Raw genomic sequence first — 25,982 nt, forward strand, 5'->3', positions numbered from 1 at the left:
CGCCCGTCCCGCCCGGCGGCCGCAGTGAGGGGGCCCCCTGCTGGCCACCAGGCGCGTGGGGACACAGCCCACCACCTGTGGTCGTCGACTCCGCCCGGGTCCACAGCGTTCCCCCATCCCTTCCGCACCCTCCGCTACAGGCTGGAGCTGCCGCACAGTATTTTGCTGGAGGCTAAAATTTTCTATCATTATTCCATTTGTACTTTCGCCTCATTGTAAATGTAAAAATCGAGGCTCTGTGTCATTTTTGTGTCCACATTCCAGGCATTCATCTCCTTTTCTTTTCCTCCTTTGCCATTACACTCCTCATTGCAGTCACTTATTAAAAGCAAAACAAAACACAAAACTCTTCATCTGTTTTAATTTTTTTGTTTACAGGGCTGAAGCAGAAAATAATCTCGATTTTGATAAGGAATTGTATGTACTATCACAATATGTATTTTCATGGCGGAAAAAGGTCATCCACTTCAACTGCCTACACTTAAAACCGAACCTCTACAAAAGATTTCAAATGCGTTCTCTCTCCGTTTTTTCTGCTTCTCAGAACCGTCTTTCCAAACACCCACCATGGAAGTGGCAACTTCCAGGGAGGGCTGGAGACAGAACTAAATCTAATCATTTAATACCTAGAGACTTTTTTCTTTTTGAATAATAATTGAAAATAAAATATGTAAACTAAAAATTCAGTACAAAAAGTATGCAGTGAAAAGCCCACAGAGTACTCTTCTTGGCTACTTCACCTTCCCAGCACAACTGGCACCGTCACGAAGCCTCGGTGTCTTAAAGGGTCTTTGAGAGAGAGAGAGAGAGAGAGAGAGAGAGAGAGAGAGAGAGAGAGTGTGTGTGTGTGTGTGTGTGTGTGTGTAATACAAATGAAAACAAAAGCTATAAAGTTTACAGCATCTTTTTATGCACTTAATCCCCGATCAATATATATCACTTCATTTTTTAAACTTCACTCTTTTTTTCAGTAACTATTTCTTTTAATACTTTTTATTACATTTTATGAATACCACATAATTCTTTATCCAGTACTCCAGACGCTAGAGGAAGATGTTTCAGTTCTTTCTACTCTTTTGCTGTTATAGGGGAGAAATGCTACAATGAATGTTCTTGTACAGATCTAAAATCCTTTACCCACAATTCTAAAGTTCAAACGGCTAAGAAAATTTAAAGTATTTTCAAATTTTTGGCACACTCATTTGGCAGGTGAATTATAGCTGTACTGATGTGAGTCTACTTATCATCTTTACTTCTACTACTTAATGTGAATTCATGTATCTTTTCTGCTAACATACAGCTAGGTTTGATTGCAGGTAATTATCGCAGGTCCCACTAGAGTTATTACAAAACATATTGTATTGTATACACCAACTTATCTTTCTAAAATCCAAGCAATTTTAAATTCTAAAGTACAGTCAGTACTAAGTGTTTTGCATAAGTAATGGCGGTTCTGTATAAATATCTTTACCTATATTAATGAGTTGTATCTTTAGGATAAACTTCAAAACATAGAATTATTTAAGGTATGTGCATTCAAAAGTTTGTTATTGTCAAATTGCTTTTCAAAGAAATTAACAATTTACATCACAAACAATATTAAATGAAAGTTCCTGTTCATTCACACCCTGAACAAAACTTTTTGGTGTTTGCTAATACGATAAACAAAAGATGATAACTCATGTATTTTTAATTTGATTTCATTTCATTATGGGTGAAATTAAAATTTACTATTGATTTGTGCACATTATTTAAATAGTGGGTTAATTATCCCATTAGCTTATATGTTACAAATATTTTCCCAACTTATTTGTATTTTGATTTTTATTTGGGATAATTTATTATACAGGAAATTTTAATTATTTTGTAATCATATTTATTCATCATTGATACATACAGAATTTGAGTATAAGGAATTGTATTAGTCTTCTATTACTGCTATAACAAATTGTCACAAATTCAGCAGTTTAAAACAATACACATTATCTGAGTTCTGTAGGTCAGAAGCCCAGCATAGCCTGACGGATTTCTGTGCTCAGGGTCCCACTAGGATAAATCAAAGCCAGCCAGGCTCCAGGTCAAATCAGCTTCCAAGTTCACTTATGTCCTATGCAGAAACCAGTTCCTTGCAAGTAGGTCCAAGGTCCCACTTTCTTGCAGTTTATCAACTTTCCAGGGGTGGGAGCCGAGAGGTCACCCACTATCCCCTGTCAGGTAGCAATTTCTGCATAAGGTAGTTTGTTCCTTGGGGATCCACAGGAGAGCACTACTGTAGCTGCAAATCTCCCTGACTTAACTTCTGCTACTCTCTACAGCTTTTAAGGGCTCATGAGGCCCACCTGAATAATCCAGAATAACAGCTGTGCCACATAACAATGCAATCACGAGAGTAACTGAGCAAAAATCATGGTAAACATTTTAAATTCTGCCTTCTACGGCAGTGACGTAAGGCTCCAACTCCCCCCCCCCCCCCCCCCCCCCCGCCGGTTACTAGCCACTTGTCCCAAAATTATTTTGAATAAATCACTGATACTATCAATTTGTGTGGCTGTTTGACATTTAGATTTCTGGATAATTCAGAAATGTTCATGATTTGAGAGAAACTCAGCCCCTACCCTTCTCCCACTCCAACTCCTTTAAAGACAAGAGATCAGTATTTGACAGCTATAACTCTGAAAATAAGAACAGTCTTATTCCAGGGCCAGACCCAAAGGCTCAATGTGAAAGTTCCTGGGCTCGGAGGTGTCATGTAAGGAAAGAAAGTGAGGGGAAACTTGGATGTGTGGCTGTCCCGTGAAGAGCTCACCCTGTGGAAAACAGAAAAGGGTCCTAATCTTGGAGGTTTGGTGCTCATGATGATGTGGGAATGACAACTAGAACAAAATTGTGAGCTCCAGGAAGGCTTGAAGGCATGGGAGCAAGGCCAGCAGCCTCTCCCTCCCACTATCGCTTCCATCAGAACCAAGTAAGAAAGACCTGGCACCTTTCACTAAAGAATTTGCTTTCAAACTGCTGCAACTTTTGAAGAATTTGATCTGCTAAAAGTAACAGGACAGAACTCTAGATGACTGAAGAAATCAGGTATTAAGTTATTAAAATGTATCATGTATAGGAAAGTTATCATGATACTCTCCTTTTGTTGAGGTCCCTTTGTGTACTTTTGATACCAGCCAGGTTCGTTCTACTTGCACAATAACCACTTACTGGCAGGTTTTTGCAAAAGTAGATTTATTAATTAGGCATCCTAGCAAGGAGGTGGGACAACAGCTCTCAAGTCCGCCTCCCCAAAGATAGGAAATATTTATGGATTAGAGCAGCGGGTGGCCTAAGGCACAGGGAAAGGTGATTGGCAGTGGATAAAAATGAAGTAATCAGTGATCTATGCCAGCATTATTGGGGTTCATGGCATTTCACAGGATATATGTCCAAAAAATGGCAGCATTAGCATGATCTGAGAATGGAGTTTTCCTCTCTGACATCAAAAGACCTCCTCTCAGGCATTTACACATGCCCAGTTGAAGGATATATATATATATATATATGGTCTCAACTGATTTGATTTGAAAGGAGCGGCTATAAGTTCCTAAAAAACAACAGAAGTGACCATTACCACAGTGACATGTCATCTGTGAGGTAGCCAGTGAAGGTTAAGTCACAGCATTCAGTGGTGCAGCCTTCAGCTACCATGCCTTCTGCTCCAGGAAAAAACAAAAACAAAAATAAAAAGCAAACAGCCAAAAGCAAGCAAAGCAGGCTGTTTGGTGGCCTAATCTAATTAAGCCCTTGGCTTTATTTTCAACAACTCCTATGTTTTCGTCTTGATTTTTGTTTTGTTGATGTTGATATTTTAGTTTCCGGACATGGAGAAGCATAGCCTGGTCATGATAACTCTATTCCTGGACAATCATTGATCCATTCTCTCAATAAGAATCTGGGGTGCTATCTGTGGCTGATTTTTTTTGTCATTTTTTCATTCACTTCTACCCTGAACTTTAAAATCTAACTCTAATTCCCATCATGTGCCTGAACTAAGTCCTTGATGGCCAAGAATAAAATGATTTATTTTTAGCCCCTTATAACAGAGAACTTGGACTTCTCTGTAGATCTCTCTGGAATGAAGCTGCCTCCAGTTTCAGGCAGGGGGAAAGTACTGCCTTGACTCAAATACTCTCCCTTCCTTTCCCTTCCCTCCTATCATCCATATCTTTTCCTTTCAAATCCCCATACATCCGGCCTGGCTCATAACTTATGTGTGGGATAGGATTTGTTATATTGTTATAAATGATAAGTAATTAATTCTTACTCATATGGCACATATAATAAATCATTTTCTCCTGGGTGCTTGTGAATATATTTCTTTCAAATGTAGAATATAAATGATAGTTATAAATAGAGATCACTTTGCAATCAAAGATATAGAGAATACAGCATCATTCTGACTGTTAAATACAGCAGAGTGGGATAGTTACTTCCTAGCCTAAGAAAGAAAATAAATCCATGTATAGCCTATATCTAAAGCATCATCTATGTCATCTACCCACATTTAAGCTTATTTATGATTCACTAACAAAAAATGTGTTTCTTGAACATCCAGAATCTCTGGGATTTTTCTTTTCCACTACGAACTGCTATAAACCGCCCATAATTTCTTTCTTTGAAACAGGAGTCAAATGAGACAGTAAGGAATAACCTCCAGCAATGCAGCTCTCTTTAACCCAGTGGTGATCCATTTTCAACAGTGCTTTATGTATATTGTCATGGCTATCAAAAATAATAAGTAAATGAGACTTGTCAGATAATGAAATGCGTTCACATTTTCAGGTGCCAGACAAAAAACATGGATTATTGTGTGGAGTTCCAATAGTAGAAATAAGACTCATTCAACATTTTTGTTGTTCTTAGTATTTTTTGTTTTTCATGAAAAGGAATTGTTTGTATCAGCCCAAGGCAATATTCTAATATGACAGTGACAGCAGACAGAACCTCGGTAAACTCTGACTTGTTACTGCAAACACTATTTCAAATTAATATCAAAAATTGTGATACAGTTTTTTTTTTTTTTCTGAAGTAGCTATAACAAAAGAAAAGTTGATTATGGCTAAAAATATCAAGGAGCATGATACCTTTATTCAAATAAACTTTCTTTAATCAATTGTTCATATATTTATGCAACAAGCAGTAATCGAGTGCCTCCTATGTGCCATGCATTGATTTAATAGTGGCAAAACAATTTTTTAAAAAGTCCCAATCATCATGGAGCTTATACTTTGGTAGGTTGAAAGGCAATAAATAAGATAAGTAAAATACATATGTTAGATGGCAATAAGCAGCAAAAAGGGGGAAAAAAGGTAGATGAGAACACATGAGGGGCATAATGAAAGTTTAGACTTTCTGGATGACCAGAAATCTTTGATGAGAAGTGAAGCAAACAAAATGAAGGGAAAAAAAAAATGCTTGCACTGACAACCACAATAACCACCATCCTCCACCCCCAAGAAAACAGCTACAAAAGAGAAGAGAAAACTAACACAATGAAGCTGAATTAAATATCCTTAAACAAGCATTTGGAGATATTAAAAAATACTATGGATCAAAAATTTTAAAAACAGAAATGGACAAGGAACAGGAAGAAATAAAACAAAAACTTATTATATTCAGGAAAGAAACAGAAGAAAGTAAAATCACACAGAAATAAAGACAGAACTAAAAAGTGCGGAGAAGTCTTGATTTTAATTATAGCAATGTACCCCAGCTACAGACCTTCATTACTGAAGAACAACTATTAATAGTGGACAAAACGCAAAAAAACAATTACCTTAGAATTCTGAAGAAGAAACAACAGCAAGGCATAGTGTGGAGGAGAGCCCATGAGATATTCACCAAAGCAGACCATATCCTGGGCCATAAGCCAAACCTCAACAAACTGAACGCTACAGAAATCAGACTGAATGTGTTCTCTGACTGTAATAGAATAAAATTAGGTATCAATAGCAAAAATATAGTCAGAAATCAAGTTTTTTTAATCTCTAAAAATATGTACATTAAACAACATTTCTAAATAATTCATGAGGAAAGTCTCAAAGAAGTCAATAAAAATATACAGAACTTAATAAAAAAAGGACAATGTGTCAAAAAATGTGGTATTTTTTGTTTTGCTAATATTTTAGCACTTCTTAGCACTAGAATAGTGCTAAGAAGAAAATTTATGGCACTAAATGCTTACGATAAAAAAGAGGAAAAATTTCAAGTTAGTAATAAAGTTTTACAGCAAGAAAGCAGAGGAAGAAGAGCAAAATAAATCCAGACCAAGCAGGAAGGAAATAAAAAAGATCTGAGCTGAAATCAGTGAAACTGGTAATAGGAAAACAATTGAGAAAATTTACAAGACAAAAAGTTGGTTCTTAGGGAAACACCAATAAAATTGAGAAACTCCTAGCAAAACTGACAAAAACGGAAAAAAGGAAGATACTAACATTAAGAATGAAATAGAATATCATTACACATCTTGTAGCCATTAAAAATATAATAATACTACAAACAATTTTAAGCTAATAAATTTGAAAATTTAGAAATCATTGACCAATTCCTTAAAACCCACAAATGACAAAAATACAAGATAAAACAGAAAATCTGAATAGTCTTATAATCATTAATAATTCCATGCATAATTTTAAACATCCATAAAATAAATCTCCAGGCCCACATGGTTTGATTGGTGAATTCTACCAAATAGTTAAAGAAGAATTAACACCAATTTTATATAGTATCTTCCAGAATAGAGATGAGAGAGAAAATACTTCAACTCGTTTTATGAGGTCACTATTGCCAAATAACCAAACCAGTCAAAACCAAAAAAAGAAAAAAAAAAAAAAAGTACAGGCCAATGTCTTTCATGAACTTAGACACATAAATTATCCACAAAATATTAGCAAAACAAATCCAACAATGTTAAAAAGAAATGATTTATTTTTGGTACAGACAGGGTCTCACTATGTTGCCCAAGCTGGTCTCAAACTCCTGGCCTCAAGCAATCCTCCCACCTTGGCCTCCCAAAGTGCTGGGATTACAGGCGTTAGCCATTATACCCAGTAATTTGTGTCAGTAATCTATTGTCTCCAGCCGTTTTTGCAAGTTAATTGCTTTGGTTCTGGCAGTTTCACTATGCATATGTTTTTATCTATCTGTGTCTATCTTGTTTGCAACTTGCTATTTTTCCTGAATCTGATGATCATGGCTTCCATCAATTCTATAAAAAAAAACAACTCAGCTTTCATCTCTTTAATGTTGTCTCTTTCCCATGTTCTCAATTCTCTTTCTAGAATGTTTATTAGAAGCATTTTGAGACATCTAAATCTATCATTCACATGTTAACTTCTATATTCTCAAAACTCAATAGTGCCCGACATGTGGTTGGTGCTCATCTGTGGAACAAATGAATTATACTGGACCCATCATGGAAATCAAAATAAATGCACCAGATCAAGGCAGAAATCAGGCATCTCCTGAAGTCCAAATTCCTAGTGGTTGAATCTTTAACCTATTACTCCAGTCAGATACAAAAAGAGTGAAATCTGGGATTATTTAATGAAAGGAACCAACTCTACAGGTATACCACTTGGCAATGTGGAAAGGGAGTTTTCCTCATTTTGAGGAAATTGGATAAAATGGCTCAGAAAATATGTACAGCACCAACCTAGCGACACATCATCAATGACATGAAATCAAGATTTGGTTCATGTTTAAAGCTTCCTTTTGGGTACCTACTGTAGAACAGAATTCACTAACAATTTGCATTTACCATGCACCTACCAGGATATTATCACAATTCTGTAAAGTAGGTACCGGCATCAATATTTTATGTAATTAAACGGAGGTATAAATGGAAGTAACTTGCCCAAAATCATACAGCTGGTCTCGAACTCCATATAGCTAGTTAACTGGCTAAACCCAAATCAGATCCAAGGTCCGCCCAGCCCTAAAGCCCATACTCCCACCATGATCTCCACTTGATCAGATGCTGCCTCTCAGGTCAAACTTAAGAGAGCTGAACCAACCTTATTGGACAGAAAGTGATCACTCAGTGCCTTACGCCCGCACTTTTGAACCATGACATTCTGGCTTATCAATCTCTAATAAAATTATAATGTACAAAAAAAGGCTCTTTATTCATTCACATATATTATTGCATTAAATCCTTACTCCATATCCATGATTAGAAGCAGCAGAAAGATAACCACTCCAGTTTACATATGAGGAACCTGAGATTCGCAATAGATAATGTGCTTCAAATTTACAACGTCAGTGAATGGAAGAGTAAAACAGCTCTGATTTCAGGTCAGCTTCACCCTTCTCTCTCAAAAACAGTGGAGACAGTGGTGTGCAGTTCTCATTTTCACTTACAGAATGTTTACAGAAAACCTTTAACAACAAAATTAGAGAAATTGTAACCAAAAACTTCATAAACTGTTAGGAAATTATACATCACTTTTTACTTTCGTTAACTCATTCAAAATTTTACTGACTTTAGATTTCAGGCTTTATACTGGTTATATGTATAGTAAAAACATACAATATTTTATCATTTTTCTTCATATCAAATGAGCCCTGGGTGTGGTTCTTTTAAAATTTATAAAAGAAAAGTTTACATAATCATCCGATACATGTAAACTAAATCCTCACCACTTTCCTCTACTACTGTACTGCACCTTACACGAGCAGTTGCCCAATTAGAAAATTTTATTGAAACTTGAGTGAGTAATTTCTTCCTGGAAGTTTACAACTATTAAGATATGATCATGAAAATGGGTTAGTCACTAATGAACAAATTTGCAAATAGTGCTAAGGGTCAGGCCCAATATTACCATGAACGACCTCGGTATCAGTAAAAGATATATTTTTAAATAAGAAATAATTCAAGCGACCAAAACACATATTGATTTGGTTTTTATTATTAACCACATGGGTACCCATATGAGGACTGTTAGGATTAACAATCTTAAGATGGTCAGAAGCAGCATATAGAGAAATAAGGCAAAAGAGCTAAAAAAGTTGCTCATAAAGCAACAAAGCTACGACTGCCACTCAGAGTGGGCAGTACTTCCTTTTGCTGGGGGCAGGCCAAAAACAGGAGCAGCGGGTGCCTGTGTCACAATTATTCAGGTCCACCTCTTGTCCCATGGAGCGCAGCTTGGGCCCCAGTTAGCAGAATAATATAAACAGATATTCTGCTGGGTGACTGGAATAATTTTTATTTTTACATAAAATTTTTCAGAAAAGAACTCTAATAATTTTGATGTAATACCATTCCAGAGAATAACTAATTGATATTTTTACTTTATATATATATATATTTTTGGAAATGGAGTCTTGCTCTGTGACCCAGGCTGGAGTGCACTGGCAAATCTTGGCTCACTACAACCTGTGTGTCCTGGGTTCAAGCGATTCTCCTGTCTCAGCTTCCCAAGTAGCTGAGATTACAAGCGCATACCACCACATGTGGCTAAGTTTTGCATTTTTAGTAGAGACGGGTTTTTACCATGTTGGCCAGGCTGGTCTCAAACTCCTTGACCTTGTGATCTGCCCACCTCGGCCTCTCAAAGTGCTGGGATAACAGCTTGAGCCCCCATGCTTGGCCCAATCTTTTTCTCATATGCATAGGAGCATGCGCACATACACAGTCTTGAAGAGAATTCCAAAAGAAAGGAAAAGAGACAGTTCATAATTTATTACAAATGCACATTATCCAACTCGATAGAAACCCACGTGCCCCAGAATGTACAGAAGGTACACAATGTTTCAGAGAGCGTCATTGTCAGTTCTGGTTATACATACATATATTTTTTGAGACAGGGTCTCGCCATGACCCAAACTGTAGTGCAGTGGCACAATCTCAGCTCACTGCTAACTCCACCTCCCAGCCTCAAGCGATCCTCCCACCTCATCCTCCTGAGTAATTGGAGCTACAGGCACATGCCACCACACCCAGCTAATTTTTGAATTTCTTTTTGAAGAGTCAAGGTCTCACTATGTTTCCCAGGCTGATCTTGAACTCCCGGTCTCAAGTGATCCTTCTGCCTTGGCATCCCAAAGTGCTGGGATTACAGGCATGAGCCACCACACCTGGCCTGGTTATGTTTTTTGAATAGTGACCCTAACATGCTTTTCCAGTTCCAGTAACTTTTGATAAAATTTTTCAGCAGTATCTTCATCTAGGTCCATCTGGAAAAGAAGCAAAAATAGAGATGTCTAGAAAGAAAAAATAAGATGAATAGCATTTGTAGAAAAGAAAGGCATTCACTATATGAAGCAAAAAGAAAGGAGGGAGCAGGAAAGGGCCATGGTGGCAGACACATGGGAGCTGTCAGGAAGCTGAGAGCCTGTGAGGAAGGAGACCCAGGCATCTGGGATTTCCTCCCTCTCTGTCATCCACCGTGCATCTCAATAGAAGAGCGAGCAGGCCAGCTGGCGCCTCCTGAATCTCCTTCCTGTAAATAACACGCTTGGTATTGGGGAAACTCTCCAGAAGACAGTTTTTACTTAAAACAAGATCAAACCCAAAACCTTTTCACATGTGATTCCTGAAACTATGAACCAAAACCCTTTTCATATGTGATTCCTGAAGCTGTAAACCGAAATCCTTTCATATGTGATCCTAAGGCTGTAAACCTGAGAGTCTTCCATGTGTAACATCTAAAGTATAAGCCTATATAAAGGCAGAACCATCCTTTGTTAGATGAGCTGAGCTTTGGACAAATTATCACTCAGGCTCCCAGGCTGAATAAACTTCTTCCTTCTTCATTTGGAGTTCAAGAGATCTGTTTCCCCGCGGCTGCTCCTGCTACATTTTTGGTACGTTTGGCCGGGAAGCGAATTTCGGCTGGCAGATGGTGGGAAAAAGTCAGGCGGTTTGACTAGCCCTATGGAGCATTCCTGCAGGGGAACTCCTGCTCGCTGGGGCGACGAATCCGGAGAGTGCTCCCAGGCAGGTGTTTGCCCGGTGGAAAAGCCTCGCTGGAGGCGAGCAGGGAGGCCCCGCAGTGTGGATCCACCCAGTGGCTGAACACCGAGAAGGAACAGGTATTTGGGACGTCCAGAAAACGGAATATGGTATGACTGAAACCAGGAAAATAGCGCACCTGATTTTCAGTGGAGGCGTGGCCTGATCACCCACGGGTGCCAGATTCAGCGCTTTTGAACATGGCTCTCACTCTCTCTGTAACTAACCTTGGAAGCTTTTTGCTTATGGTTTTGAATTGGAAGGAGAGCGATTGTATGTGTGTGTGTGTGTGTGTGTGTAGATGTGTCTGACCAGACTCATCAGTCATGAAAAGTATCGGGCCCATTAGAAGGGGCCGCATGTATCGAGCAATTTCTAAGAATTAGAGATAGCCACATAAGGCTGAGTGGAGAAGCCTCTGGACGTTGTGAAAGGACTGAAGTGAATGTAAATCAGAGAGTGCTCCGTGCTGCGTCTTGCTGGGCAGGAACTGCTGTGAGTGAACTAACACTCTCCTAACTGTGAGAATTGTTTCTTTTGAGTGTTAATGTGGGTCACTCCCATAGCAAGCCCACCCCTTTAGAGACCATGCTGAAAAATTTCAAGAAGGGATTTAGTGGGAATTATAAAGTAACTATGACACCAGAGAAATTAAGGGCTTTATGTAGGGAAGACTGGCCAGCATTTAGGGTAGGCCAACTTAGGTCCCCAAAGGGGACCCTAGACAGGTCCCTTGTCTCCAAAGTAAGGCATAAGGTTACACACGGCGAGCTAGAACGTCTCAATCAATTTCCATACATAGACTCTGGTTGCAGTTAGTTGTGAACCCTCCGAAGTGGCTAAGAGAGCAGGCAACAACTGTTTTAGTGGCCAAGGGACAGACTACTAGAAACCACCAACCCCTTCGCCTCGGAGAGACGCGGACTCAAGGGACAGGCAGATTCAGCGGCAGGAACAGCAATTCCCAAAGTTCTGGCAAATCCGAAGGCAGAAGAGTTTTTGCCCTTTCCTCCTCAAGGACTTGCTGCCCCTGAGCCAGACACCCTGGCATCCCCACCAGAGCTGCATACCCCTAAACCACCTAGAGTAGACAAAAGAGTGTGGAAAAACTCCAGTCATTGCTGCCCATTTCCTGGAGGGAACTGCCCTCTGGCAGCCTGTCTGCGACCCAAGGCCAGGGTGCAGATGCCTTTGAGAGCAGAGGTACACGGGAGTGGACGAGGACAGCCACATGGTAGAAACGCGTGTTTTCATGTACCTGCAGTTCACCTCGGCTGATCTTATCAACGGAAAAACAACGACCCCTCTTATACCAAGAAGCCACAGGCTCTCACTGACCTATTGCAAACTATTATTCGAACTCATAACCCCATTTGGGCTGATTGCCATCAGCTGCTTATGCATCTTTTTAACACGGATGAAAGGCAAAGAGTCCTCCAAGCCACTTCTAAATGGCTGGAGGAGCATGTTCCCACAGATTACCAGAATCCCTAAGAGTATGTCCGGGTCCAGTTACCAGGAACTGAACCCCAGTGGGATCCGAACATCCCGGAGGGCATGCAGAGGCTAATCCGGTACAGAGAAGCCTTGCTAGAAGGATTAAAAAAGGGGGCCCAGAAAGTTACAAACATTAATGAAGTCTCTGAGGTTCTTCAAGGAAAAGAGGCAAGTCCCACCCAATTTTATTAAAGACTGTGTGAAGCTTACCACATGTACACTCCTTTTGATCCTGAGGACCCCAAAAACCAGCGCATGATAAATATGACATTAGTCAGTCAGTGTGCAGAAGGCATTAGATGAAAATTGTAGAAGCAGGCAGGATTTGCATGAATGAATACTTCACAGTTATTGGAAATAGCTAACCAGGTGTTTGTAAACAGAGAGGCAGTTAGCCAAACAGAAAGGCAGTAAGCCAGAGAGAAAATCGTAGGGAAGTCAGGCTCAACAGAAGGCCAACTTAATCGATGCTGCTATGAGAGGAACACCCCTAAGAGTGTGGGAAAAGGGGGGGTTCCTGGAAAGCATCCCAGTCTGCCTGCCCACACCTGCAACGAGATCAGTGTGCATTTTGTCGAGAAATAGGACATTGGAAGAAAAAATGTCCACAGTTAACTGGAAAACAGGGAGACCCTGAGCACAACGCTTCAGACAAAAGTGAAGGGGCTCTGCTCAACCTAATGGAAGGGCCACTGGAATAAAAGAGAGGGGGCCGGATTCATATGCCCCCAAAGAGCCCATGGACAACAGCCCTGTAACCTCCCATGGAAAGAACCAAAACCAGTGTTGTTAGAGCTATTAAGGTGTTAAGAGAACAGACTTTCTTGTACTTAATGGACCGCCCCTGCCCCCCTTCTCCCGCAAAACTTGTTGTGCAGATTAATAAATAAGAAAGACACCCTGCAGCTAAGACTGCCTCAGGCGGTGGTCATCCAGGCTCTCCTTGTCCCTCAGAAAGGAGGGTGGAGATATTCCTAGCCAGGGACCAAAGACTGGCATTTCTGCCCAGGCCATTGCAGGGCTTGCATGACTTTGCACTCACTTGCACCCAACTTGTGCATGCAGTTGGGATTATTGCCAGCAGAGGATAGCTGGTTCACTTAATTGGACTTAAAGAATACTTCTTTAGCATCAGGCTGGCTTTTGAAAGTCAAAAACTATTTGCATTTCAACGGGAGAAATCCAGAAGCAGGTGTGACCACCCAGTACACCTAAACCTGGCTTCCCAGGGGCTCAGAAACTCTCTCAACATCCTTGGGGAGGCATTAGCCTGTAACCGCCCCCCTAAAAGCTTCTTGCTTGCATGCTGCCCCCATATGCTGATGATCTTCTTTTGGGACACCCCACGGCAGTCGGCTGCACAAACAAATGCCTTACTTTGGCACCTGGAGGACTGTAGGTATAAAGTGTCTAAAAAGAAAAGCCCAGATTTGCCGACAGCAAGTGAAGTATCTGGGGTTTAACATCCGGAAGGGGGAACGCAGCCTACGAACAGAAAGGAAGCAAGTAATTTGCAACCTGCCAGAATCCAATACTAGAAGGCAGGTAGGATAGTTCCTGGGAGCAGTGGGCTTCTGTAGATTGTGGATTTCCAAACTTCGCCGTAATGGCCAAGCCCCCATACAAAGTGACAAAGAAGGGAGGGGAGAAGACAGGACACCCTTTGAATGAGGCAGAAGCAAAAAGCAAAACTTCTGTCAGCCCTGGCTTTAGGGCTAGCCAACTTAACACAGCCTTTTCGCGCCGTCGGAGGGGGCGGGGGGAGGGGGAAGGAACGGCAATTAAAGACACTAGCCTCAACTCAGGGAATAATTTAAATATCAAAGCACCCCACACAGTAGTGACCGTAATGAATACCAAAGGACATCTTTGGTTAACAAATGCTAGGCCTGCCAAATACCGGAGCCTGCTAAAATAAAAATCTCTGCATCAGCATTGAGGTCTGCAACACCTTAAACCCTGCCACTTTGCTCCCAATGACAGAGGGCCTGGTTAAACAAAACTGTGTTAAATTATTGGACTCAGTTTATTCCAGCAGGCCTGAGCTTTGGGATCAGCCATGGACAGTAGTAGACTGGGAGTTGGATGTGGATGGGGGCAGCTTTATTAATCCACAAGGAGAAAGGTGTGCAGGCTCTGCAGTGGCAACTCTAGACAGCGTAATAGAAGCCAAGTCACTGCCTCAAAGCACCTCGGCTCAGAAGGCTGAATTCATTGCTCTGACTCGAGCCCCAGAGTTGACTAATGATAAGGTTGCAAACATTTACACTGATTCGCGATATGCCTTTCTGACTCTCCAAGTACAAGGAAAAAGGCCCATGAAGTAACCTGTGTGCTGCTTCGAGATCTTATCCCTAGGTCTGGACTGCCACTGTGCATCAGACCAGGCAACGGACCAGCATTTGTGGTGAACTTGGCCCAGAGGACAGCGATGGCCCTGGGGTATTATTCTGGAAACTGCACGCTGCCTATTGCCCTCGGAGCTCGGGAAAAGTGAAAAGAATGAACCGGACCACCAAAAATAGCTTAGGGAAAGTGTATCAGGAAACAGGATCAAAGTGGGTGCAGGTACTTCCCTTGATGTTATTCAAAATTAGATGTATCCCCTTTAAAAAAAAAAAAAAACAGGATATTCCCCTATGAAGTCTTATATCATAGGCTCCCTCCCCTACTCCGGGCACTCCCGGGAACTCCTTGGGAGTGGTGAGAGATTGAGTTAGGATGCTAGTTACCAGCTCTAGGGAGAATCGCTCAGGATACTTCAACCTGAATAAATAACAAATGCCCTGTAAGCCTTTTTCTCCCCAGTTCATCCTTTCTTACTAGGTGATCACGTGTGGATAAAGGATGGGAGTACAGCCCCTCTAAAGCCACAATGGAAAGGACCTCAGACCTGATCCTGACCAATCCCACAGCCGTGAAGGTAGAGAATCCCAGCCTGAATCCGCCACCGCCGTGTAAAAACCAGCAACAGCTGAGACTTGGACCAAGGCAAGGACTGCAGAATCACCTTAAAAAGGACAACAAGCCTTGCTCCAGCCACATCCCGGAAGCTGGCTGGTCCACGCAGGGCCGAAGCATGAAGAAATTCATCGTGGGACTTGTTCTTCCTAATATTTGGACTTGTACAGTAGGAACATTAACCAATTTTAAAGAATGCCCTCAGTATATACACCAGGTAGGGTGTAAAAGTTACTGCCATTCTTTTGTACTACAGTTCTTATAAATGTAGAGGGACACAGAAGGGAACCCGTTTATATAATGGTACTCAGTATAAGGTGTGTAATCTGGGAAATGGACAGGTAGCTATGGCACAGGCATCATTAAGCCCTCTTTCTTCCTATTATCTGTTAAGTCAGGTGAGCTGTTAGGGTATTCAGTCTACTCTGCTAGGGAGAAAAGACACCTAAAAATAGGAGACTGGACAGATGACGAGTGGCCACTAGAGAGAATTATTGAGTATGATGGGCCGGCTACATGGGCAGAGGATGGCTCATGGGGATACCGGATCCCTATTTACATGGTCAACCGGATTATCCAGTTGCAGGCTATTTTGGAAATACTAATAAAACGGGCAAAGCTCTGTCCCTCTTGGCCCGACAAGAAACTCAAATGAGACCAGAACCGCTGGCCCTAGACTATTTGCTGGCAGCTGAAGGAGTCGTCTGCGGAAAATTCAATCTAACCAATTGCTGTCTGCATACAGATGACCGGGGCAAGCAGTGGAGGATATTGTGCGAGACATGGCCAAGCTGGCACACGTGCCTGTACACGTGTGGCACGGATTTAACCCTAAGTCCTTATTTGAAGGTTGGTTCTCATCCTTAGGAGGATTCAAGGCCCTCATCATAAGTGTTATAATAATAATAGGCGTTTGTTTGTTGCTCCCTTGTCTACTACCCCTGTTCCTTCAGATGATTAGGGGATTCATCACTACCGTAGTTAGCCAAAAAATGACATCACAAGTATATTATATGAAACATTATCAGTTTCTTCAGAGAATCTGGAAAGCGAGAATGAGAGTAAGACCTCTCACTGATATTATAAAGTGGTGAAGGTCTCAAATTGGGGAGATGATATGTCTCAGAGGGGTACCACCAGATGCCAGCCAGAGCTCTCCTGTATAAGGTAGTATTTAAAGAATCACCTTCTTGACCTGCAGTGAGCATGCTCAGTGACTAACAGGAGTTGGGGGTTCGCGAGAGGCCAGACTCCAGCTGGACCTGGGTGGCAGTTGCTGGTTCAGAATGTGGAAGCACCACTCTCCAACTGGAACAGACCAGGCTGCCTAGCTTTGCCCAGGAGGCTTCAGAGGACAGTTGGATGTTTGTAATAACAGTAGGAAGGAGACACAGGCATTTGGGATTGCCTCCCGCTCTGTCATCCACTGTGCATCTCAATAGAGGAGAGGGCAGGCCAGCCGGCGCCTCCTGAATCTCCTTCCTATAAATAACACGCTTGGTATTGGGGAAACTCTCCAGAAGACACTGTTTTTACTTAAAACAAGATCAAACCCGAAACCTTTTCACATGTGAGTCCTAAAACTATAAACCGAAACCCTTTTCATATGTGATTCCTGAAGCTGTAAATTGAAACCCTTTCATAAGTGATTCCTAAGGCTGTAAACCTAAGATTCTTCTACGTGTAGTATTTAAAGTATAAGCCTATATAAAGGCAGAGCCTTCCTTTGTTAGATGAGCTGAGCTTTGGACCAATTATTGCTCAGGCTCCCAGGCCAAATAAACTTCTTCCTTCTTCATTTGAGAGATCTGTTTCTCGTGGCTGCTCCTGCTACACCTGAAGACATACTAAATCTCAGTCTCAGTTCCAACACTCACCAAACCCACTGATGATTCCCTTAAGCAGCAAGACTGAAAGATCTGAGTTTGCTATCTCCCTAACTTTCATATACCCAGGAAATAGAAGATACCAATCAAAGGATAAAACAGAAAAATCAAGAGTTTTGTGAATTTCTAACAGCTACTCACTTCCTAATATCCATCTGGCTTAGTAAAGGGCCCTGGTTTTAACTGGGCTCACTGCCCTCCAGATAAAAGATGATAATTCAGCCTCCATTGAAACAATGAGTGCTGGGGCCATCAGACTATGTTCTGGCCAGTGAGATGTAAATACTGCCTGGAGTCTCTTCAAAAGGAATAAAGTGTCCTTTCTTCTTCCTTCTTCCATATCACTCTCTGGAGCAGCAAGCCTGAGGGCCACGCCCTAAAGATGGCCCAGCGGTGACTGCAAGAAACTTGGGTATCTGAGAATGTGTGGAGTTGCCATGGCAGCCCAAGACTGCCTCTCTCCTAAATGCTTTCACATGCAAGAAATTTAAGATTCTCTCTAGTTTAATCTATAGTTGTTTTACATTCTTGTGTTTCATGCAGAAAATCTCGATTGTAGGTAAAGGCAAATCTTCAGCCCTTTTAAAATAGTGCTATCCTTTTTATAAGTCAACACAGAGCCTAAACTTCAAGAACAGGCTCTTTGTTCATAAAACTGAAAGGCTAAAAATTAAACTTTTGAACCTTTGGAAAATAACATTTATATTCACTCAGTCATGTTAGAGTTTTTCTATAACAGAACTGGAAGAAGCATTACAGAACTCTTCTAGTTCAACTCCATCTTTTAACACAAGAGAAAGCTGACTTACCCAAATTAATCAAACATTAAAATACTTTCTTCAATGCATTTCCATAAAGTGCTAATGACTGTGTCAGTTTGTAGAATTAAACATGTCTCCCCTTAATAAACAAATCATTCTCTCCAAGTTGATAGATAGTAAATTCAAACACACTCTGCAAGCCTAAAGTAAGCTATTTATTAGTCTGCAATAGAATTCCCTAAAGGGATGTTAGATTACATAAAATGTGCTTAAAAAAAAATTTATCGTCAAGAACTCTTTGAAAACAGCAGCATTAAATATTTCACACACATTTCTTAACTGTTTCAACTTCTCACAGCCTTTACTTTGCTGATGCATGCTGTACAAGTCTCTGAAAGAGGGGAATTTAATATGAAGCATGATTCAATTTTACTTGCCAGAGGAACTGCTTCTTGCAAACCTTCTCAAGAAACTAGTACCCCACAGAACATGTTTTGAAAAACCTAGAAGGTTCACTTTTAGTGAAGAGATAGCACAGGAAGACAAGTTCATGGCTCCCCTTTCAGCTCATGCTACTAACAGAGGCCACAATCAATGCCAGTTACTTGACTTACCTGAGCTAACAGTCGCCTCAATCTCATTGTATCTTATGCTAATGCCTCCTCACAACAGTCTGAGCAGTAGAAAATCAGATGCTGAAACAAACCTCACTCATGACAAAAGTACCAACAAAATAGTTCTTAGTTTAAAATATATTTTTTCATTCCCCAGTATGTAACTCTGTTTGATTTCATTTCAGAAGATTATACCAAGTCTAAAAAGCACAGAACTGATTTGATTTTTTTCTGCACATTATCCTGTCCCTCTTCAAAACACCAATCTATTAAAGCTGATAATTGTCACAAGCAGAATTGAATACTCGAAGTGAAGTTAACTTCACACAGAAAGACACTTCATATTTCATCCAACTTGCAACGTATTGACTGAGTACCTACCATGTGGCAAGGCAGCCTCCTCCTCACAGAGCTTACATTCTGACAGGGGAACCCGAAGGTGAACAAACATGATCTGAAACAGGTACAGGATTTCAAGAAAGCCTACCACAGAGGTACCAACTGGTCTGTGGGGTCACTAAAGGCTATGGGATAAGTTGATCTGAAGGATGAGCAGAAATCAGTTGAAAGAAGAGGCTGAGAGCAGCTCAGGTAGAGAGAGCAAGATGTGTGAAGGCTTAGAAGCAGGAGAGAGCAAGATGAAATAAAATCAGACCAGTGCGATGCCAGTGAACAGTGAGGACCTAGAGAAGGGGAGATGGGAGCTGAGGAGCTGGTCAGGAACACTGGGTTTAATTCATCAACCCAGCAGCAAATATCAGTGCAACAAGGTAAGCACATTTACCTTCTGGGTTGTGATGTAATTTCTTCCGAAGCCAGTGGTGGCACTCAGATATTTGATCAGAGGATTGAGAGATTCAGGCTTTTGGTGGAAAAGCCATACCTGGAAAGGAAGGACGTGTCAATGATTTGTTTCTTCTGCCCAAGGTGAGTGAGGCTGGTGGTGACTTACAATTAACACTTTACAGAGCTCCCCACACAAATTATAAATATCCTCTCAAATATAATCAGTGAACGGTTTGGCAAATACATTGAGAACTAATTAAAATATAGTTTAAAAGCACTTGCTTCTATAATCAATTTGTGTTCCTACAATAAATGCATTTATTTCTGTAATGATTACCAAAACAAGAACATCAAAGCCAATTCCAATTATGCCTGCCTTAGCTACTTTCAATTCAGTCAAGATTTAAGAATCTACTAAATACTATAGTGCTAGGCCCTTAGGTTTCCAAAGTGAATAACAAAAATCCTGAAGGAGCTCAAAAGAATGAGAGAGACAAACATAAAGAACTGACTCAGATACAGAGGGTTTTTTATGTAGGACAATTCTGATCCATTAGTAGAGGCTGCCTCTAGAGCTCTGGGTTGAAGAATATTCAGAGACATCACTTGTGTAAAGCAGAAAAGAAGTATTATAGCCCATTAGTAACATCTGCCACTGATGAGGAAACACATGCAATCCATTTGCCATGTGAGATTTAAGGAAATCCACTGACTTCCTAATAAAATAACAACTTGATCCTCTAAGAGGGAAGAAAATCTTCACAGAGGGGAGTGGCATTGAACTTTGTTATCCTGGCTCTTGACCCACAAGATGCACTTTCTCCACGGGAAATCATGGACTGATTGTGCAGTCACCGTCCTGCTTTGCCTGCCCCTCCAGTGTCCCACTGCCTGTCTCTCCTCCAGCTGCTGGTGTATCTTGCCTCTAAAGAAGTGCTTTCCCTGTAGTCATGATGCCCAGTGCCATGGTAGATGTTACACTCGCAAACTTCACTCCTAATGTTTTGCGCTTAGCCTTAAAGTCTGCTTTTAGTTCCAAACAGGACCTTGATTATTCACAGAACTTATTCTCTTATTATCTTTTCTGTTGAAATTATTTTTACTACCAGTGAACCTATAATTCACATCTGCTAAGCCCTCATACAAGCTGTAAAAACTTCAGTAACATACCAGTGCTTCTGTTCCATTGTATGGTGTCAAAGTGAATGCATTTGCAAAAAAGCGAATCTGTGGAAAAGAAAACAACAATTATTTTGTGATGTTTAGAATAGAGTCACAAAAGAATTATTCATTTAAATGTTAAAAAAGAAAATCCCCCTTTCTGATTATAGAACATTTTTTAAGTGACCAAAAAATAAAGAAGTCAAAAAAAGATATATCACTTAATCTCCATTACTCCAAATCAACTACGTTTAACATGAAGGCCTATATACTTCTGATCTTTTCTTTATGCCTGCCCTGAAGGAGAGACATTTCTTCCTGAGCCCTGAAGATAGAATCATTTCCTAAAAGTAGTATTTTTCAATGTGTGCCGGAGGAACAATGGTCCTGTCAGATGTTCAAATCACGAAACAAAAACATGGTTCATAATGTACAATTATCCCCTTCTTGGGAACTTTTAATGCACATGACCACTTCGAAAACTCAGAAGGAGAAGTTGTTTAAAAACAAGTCCAGTTTAACAATGTTTAACATGGGTTTTCTAAACTTATATGATTACAGAACTCTTGGGATCTGTGGTGCATGGGCAATGAAACATTCCTTTAAAGAGAAGTGCACACTCAAATGGTGGCACAGAAGTAATACTTAAGAAATATTAAGCAGAGGTTTCACATTATGTAATTAAGTTCAAAAACCTCAAGTTAAATGGCATTCAGGTTCAGTTCCTTACATCATTTCCCAACCCTGAGACACATCTACTAGGTCCCAAAAAGAGATTTCATAAGCTAAGAAAAGACGTATTCATCACTTACCAGCAATATTGCTGGCATCAACAGCGTCCATATGAAGGGAGGCAGAACTCCATATGTCAAATTGGTCAATGCTGTACCTGGACACACCACACTGGAATAGAGACCCTAGGAACAGAGATGGGTAGCAGTAAGATTTTAACTCAATGTATATTGACTCAGTCCAGCTACGTGGTAGTTAATAAGAGAGGTATGCACGTGAGCCAGGGAGTCATGTAATAAAGAATTCATGCTCTGAGTTGTCTCTGAAGTTGGGTAACACATTTATGTTGAAGAATCATGTATTAAGAGAACCCACTATAAGAGGCACCCAGGATGAAAAAATTAGTAGGACAAAGTCTCTATTCTCATGAAACTTACAGTATAAAAAAAATAACCAATCTTTTTTTTTTTTTAGATGAAGTCTTACTTTGTCACCCAGGCTGGAGTGCAGTGGCACAATCTTGGCTCACTGCAACCTCCGTTTCCCAAGTTCAAGCGATTCTCCTGCCTCAGGCTCCCGTGTAGATAGAACTTCAGGCTCCCACCACCACGCCTGGCTAATTTACGTATTTTTAGTAGAGACAGAGTTTCACCACATTGACCAGTCTGATCGCAAACTCCTGACCTTGTGACCCGCCAGCCTCAGCCTCCCAAAGTGCTGGGACTATAGGCGTGAGCCACCACATCCGGCCAAAAAATAACCAATCTTAAAGCTGGGAGAGAAAAGTAGGGCCTAGTTATCTGAGTTTTCCTTATTATTGGCTTAACTGAAGATCAGCTTTTCAATCATAATGAGCATTTAAGATAAAAAGAAGTACTGAGTACAGTTCTTGCCTTCAAGGAGTTTCTGGCCTAATAAATAGACAGCTAAACCTAAAGTATGTGTCTGTTTCCCTGCAGGTACATAAGATCCATACCTCTAGCTTGAGATGGGTGTTCCTGGTATCAGGCTGTATGTGCTGTCACAAAACTTTCTCCAACTTAAGATCTCTAAATCAGGTCCTTAGCCCAGTACTTATTTTAGAAAGTTCCACCTTATAAAGAGAGCCCCAATAACATAGAGCTTATGCTAATATAAAGGGTCCTATGTGATCTATAGTTAAGCCCTGGAATGCTGGGATTTGTTTTACTATTTTATTTAGTTTAATTTACACTACACATCTTACCTTATTTTGATACTATTTTAACACACTTTTATCATTTTTAATCTCATTTTTTCTTTTAAATAAAAAAATAGGAAGTGCCAGTGTAACAGTTCAATGGACAGACACACCCTGGGCAAGAGAACCTGGAGGCTTTTCCTCCTTTATTTGCTGCTGCAGAGGCTTGGCATCGCCTAACACGGATCAACCATCCTCTGAGAATCCCCTTGATTTACAAACAATACTCTAGGAAAAAAGTCAAGAGCTGAGACTTGAAATAACGCACTCTGCCCCAAAAACAGCTAAGGAAAATGTCTTATTGTAGGAACTACCTAGGAACAGTTGGGGACTATTCTGTCCTAAACGAAGACATCTTCAAACTAAAATCCAAGGTTTCCAACATATATAATTTTCTGATGTTGAGAAAGAAACAAAAAAGAAAGACGACAGTCTTAACCAAGGCTGTCTCCTTCTATTTGTGGAATCATAGGGATTCAATTGTGATGATCCCGAGTCTTCCCATACAGCGTGAGTGGGCGAGCATGCATGGATGATAAAGTCCATCAGGCAGCCTGTATAGAACCTGACAACACTTCCAGTGACACATGGCTTCAAAAGGAATCCCCTCATGTCATTCTACTCAGCTGCTTCTTTCCTCATAAAGGCCAAGGAGAAAAAGTCATTGGCTGAGAACCAATCCCAACAGATTTTACAGGCAATAGCTAAATCTCTCTCTTTTGTAAAAGATAAAATCCCAAACCTTATTTAATAATTGAGACTTAAATAGAATCCCAGAGCTTTTTATGAAAGGGAAAGCTAATCCCTCTAAAAGGGAGTTCTCAGAGTACCAGGAAGCAGTTGTGACAAGTTTTTAAACATCTCAAGAAACTTCAGAAGGAGGTGCACGATTGGGCCAACATGCTGAGTCCCATCTGCAATAACGACAGCCAATACAAGAACATGCACACGCATGTGCAGATCACATGCACAGACACCTACACACATGCGCATACCCCAAACATACACTCACAAACACATCTGCACACACTCACAAAACCCATACATGTACGTATGACCCCCCTACACATGGGCAGGCACACACATACCCACACTCATGCACCTCCACATGTATATATTTGTGCAGACACATGCACACACAAACTCACATTCTGAATATAAAGCACTGCTGTGACTGTTTCATTCCCAATAAATCTGTGAGGCAGGCACCATTACTATCCTTATTTTCCAGATGAGGAAACTGAGGCATAGGGAGATTAAATAATATGCCTAGGGTTACAAAGCTAATGACAGAGTCTGGATTCAAATCCAGTTCTAGAAAGTATGCTCTTAGCTTCAACTTTGTAAGAGGCATGATTCAGACTGGGTGCGGGCACTGTAATCCCAGCCCTTTGGAAGGCTGAGGCAGGAGAATACCTGAGGCCAGGAGTTTGAGACCAGCCTGGCCAACATGGTAAAATCCTGTCTCTACTAAAAATACAAAAGTTGGGTGGGGTGGTACATGTCTGTCATCCCAGCTACTCAGGAAGCTGAGGCACAAGAATCACTTGAACTCAGAAGATGGAGGTTGCAGTGAGCCAAGACTGTGCCACTGCACTCAAGCCTGGGGAAAAGAATGACACCCTGTCTCCGAAAAAAAAAAAAAAAGTGGGGGGGAGGGGGCAAGATTCTCAAGAGCCAGATCACAGAATACCACCTGAGAAAGGCAACCATTCCCGAATAAGCCAAGTCTTGACCATATTTCTATGTCTAATTCATGATCCAAGAAGCTCCCTTGAGGGAAGACATAACTCTTGATCGTCTTTTTTCATTTTCTTCCTTAACCCTAAGCCTGGCCCAGTGCCCTAAACATGACAGGTCTTTTGTAAATGTTAGTGAAATTAAACTTCTCCATAGCCCCATACTCATACAACACTGTTAATCAAAGCAAACAAAACAAAATGTCCAGAGGGAAGACTGGAGATTTTCACGTAAGAATTTAGATCTGGGCAACAGACATACAAAGAAGCAGTAAGTTGCAGACCATAGTGGCCACAAGGACCCAGTATGACCAACAAGGGTCACCGTCCCCTAAAAAATATCCTATAAACGGAGATCCTCATAGAGACAGAGCTCTGGAGTCTGACCTAAAACCACCACTATCCAGAAGGTTTTATAACTACTTGACTGTCGTATAAACATTTGCTATGACAAACACTAGGAGGCAGCATGGTGCAGTGGGAAAGGTCCAGGCTGTAAAGTCAGACAGACTTGGGCTCAATTCTGAGCTCTACCATTTACGAGTGTGTGATCATCAGATAAACAACCTAAGTTCTCCGAGATTTAGTGTCCTCATCTGAAAATGGGAATACTCAGACCCACTTCCATGTAATGAGGCAGGTATATAATGACATACACAGATGAATACAGCACCTGAAACACAGCAAGTACCGAAACAGTAGCTATTATTACTTTTAGTAGTGTCACTCTGTTAACATAAGTGAGAATGCCTGATGTACCACAGAATGATTAATGAACTACCTATAACTAAAATGTCAGGAGCTGATTACCTCCCCCCAAAACTTTCATATACACCAACTATCAATCTAAACTACAAGAGTTAGTGGAAAGCCAGTTACCTTGCTAGGAAATCAATAGTAGGCAATTAAGAGAGCCCTCCCCTGCCATTTCCATATCACTGGGATAGGCCTTACCTGCTGGTTGAAGTGCCTGTTCAAAGCCACACTGAGAAGGTCAGTGGCATATTTGGAAGAGCTGTAGGGTTCCTTGCCTTTGCTGTGCTGGAAGTCCTCGAGGCTGAAATTAGATTTCCTTGCATTGCGAGATGATGTCCAGATGAGCTGAGATGGATTGTCACTGTGACAGAGGAGAGGCTCCAGTTCCCGAATCTCGGTGAAATAAAAAAAAAAAAGTATTAAAATATACTGACAGAGTACAGATAACAATTTTGAAACCACTGTCCATCGATACTGAAACTGAAGAATTAAGTAAATGGATGGAGGACGGTGGGAGTCAGATTTGTCACTATTGAAGTGGGACATCACAAATAAAGGTATTGATCGACTTACGACCTATGCAACTTATGACCATTCGACTTTACGACCACAATCGCTAGCCACGACTGCTCTGCGTCTGGCAGCGCAAACGTTGCCGAGCTGGGCGGACGACAGTGCGGACCAGCTTCCGGCAGCACTACCACCTCCGCGTGCATATAGCCTACTCAACTTAGGACCAAATCGTGTTACGACTGGTCTGTCGGAACCAATCGTGGTCGTAAGCCGAGCATTAGCTGTAAGCATGGGGAGGAAGATAGAATGATCTATATGGTAAGAGACTAGAGTCAGAGACATCAGTATCAACTAGTTATCT

At 41.0% G+C, this 25,982-nt stretch overlaps 1 protein-coding gene across 4 annotated transcripts in view; it reads right to left on the bottom strand.

Annotated features, from left to right (window-relative positions):
- Nucleotides 1–9,709: 9,709 nt before the first annotated feature.
- The window catches only part of HSD17B7 (hydroxysteroid 17-beta dehydrogenase 7), a 24,534-nt gene continuing 8,261 nt past the window's right edge, over nucleotides 9,710–25,982 (bottom strand). For 2 of the 4 annotated variants that reach the window (XM_032291560.1, XM_032291562.1), the window contains exons 5-9: nucleotides 25,307–25,501; nucleotides 21,475–21,579; nucleotides 20,672–20,728; nucleotides 19,500–19,598; nucleotides 9,710–10,218 (exon numbers count right to left, since the gene is read on the bottom strand). In XM_032291560.1, coding sequence (XP_032147451.1) covers nucleotides 10,129–10,218; nucleotides 19,500–19,598; nucleotides 20,672–20,728; nucleotides 21,475–21,579; nucleotides 25,307–25,501 — 546 coding nt within the window. In that variant the 3' untranslated portion in view covers nucleotides 9,710–10,128. Of the gene's footprint in view, nucleotides 10,219–17,677; nucleotides 18,775–19,499; nucleotides 19,599–20,671; nucleotides 20,729–21,474; nucleotides 21,580–25,306; nucleotides 25,502–25,982 lie in introns of those variants that run through there. The other 2 variants (XM_032291561.1, XR_004272877.1) reach the window with 2 other exon arrangements.

This window comes from Sapajus apella, unplaced genomic scaffold (assembly GCF_009761245.1).
Source record: "Sapajus apella isolate SASKATOON/1434 unplaced genomic scaffold, GSC_monkey_1.0 scaffold25, whole genome shotgun sequence".
Classification (NCBI taxonomy): domain Eukaryota; kingdom Metazoa; phylum Chordata; class Mammalia; order Primates; family Cebidae; genus Sapajus; species Sapajus apella.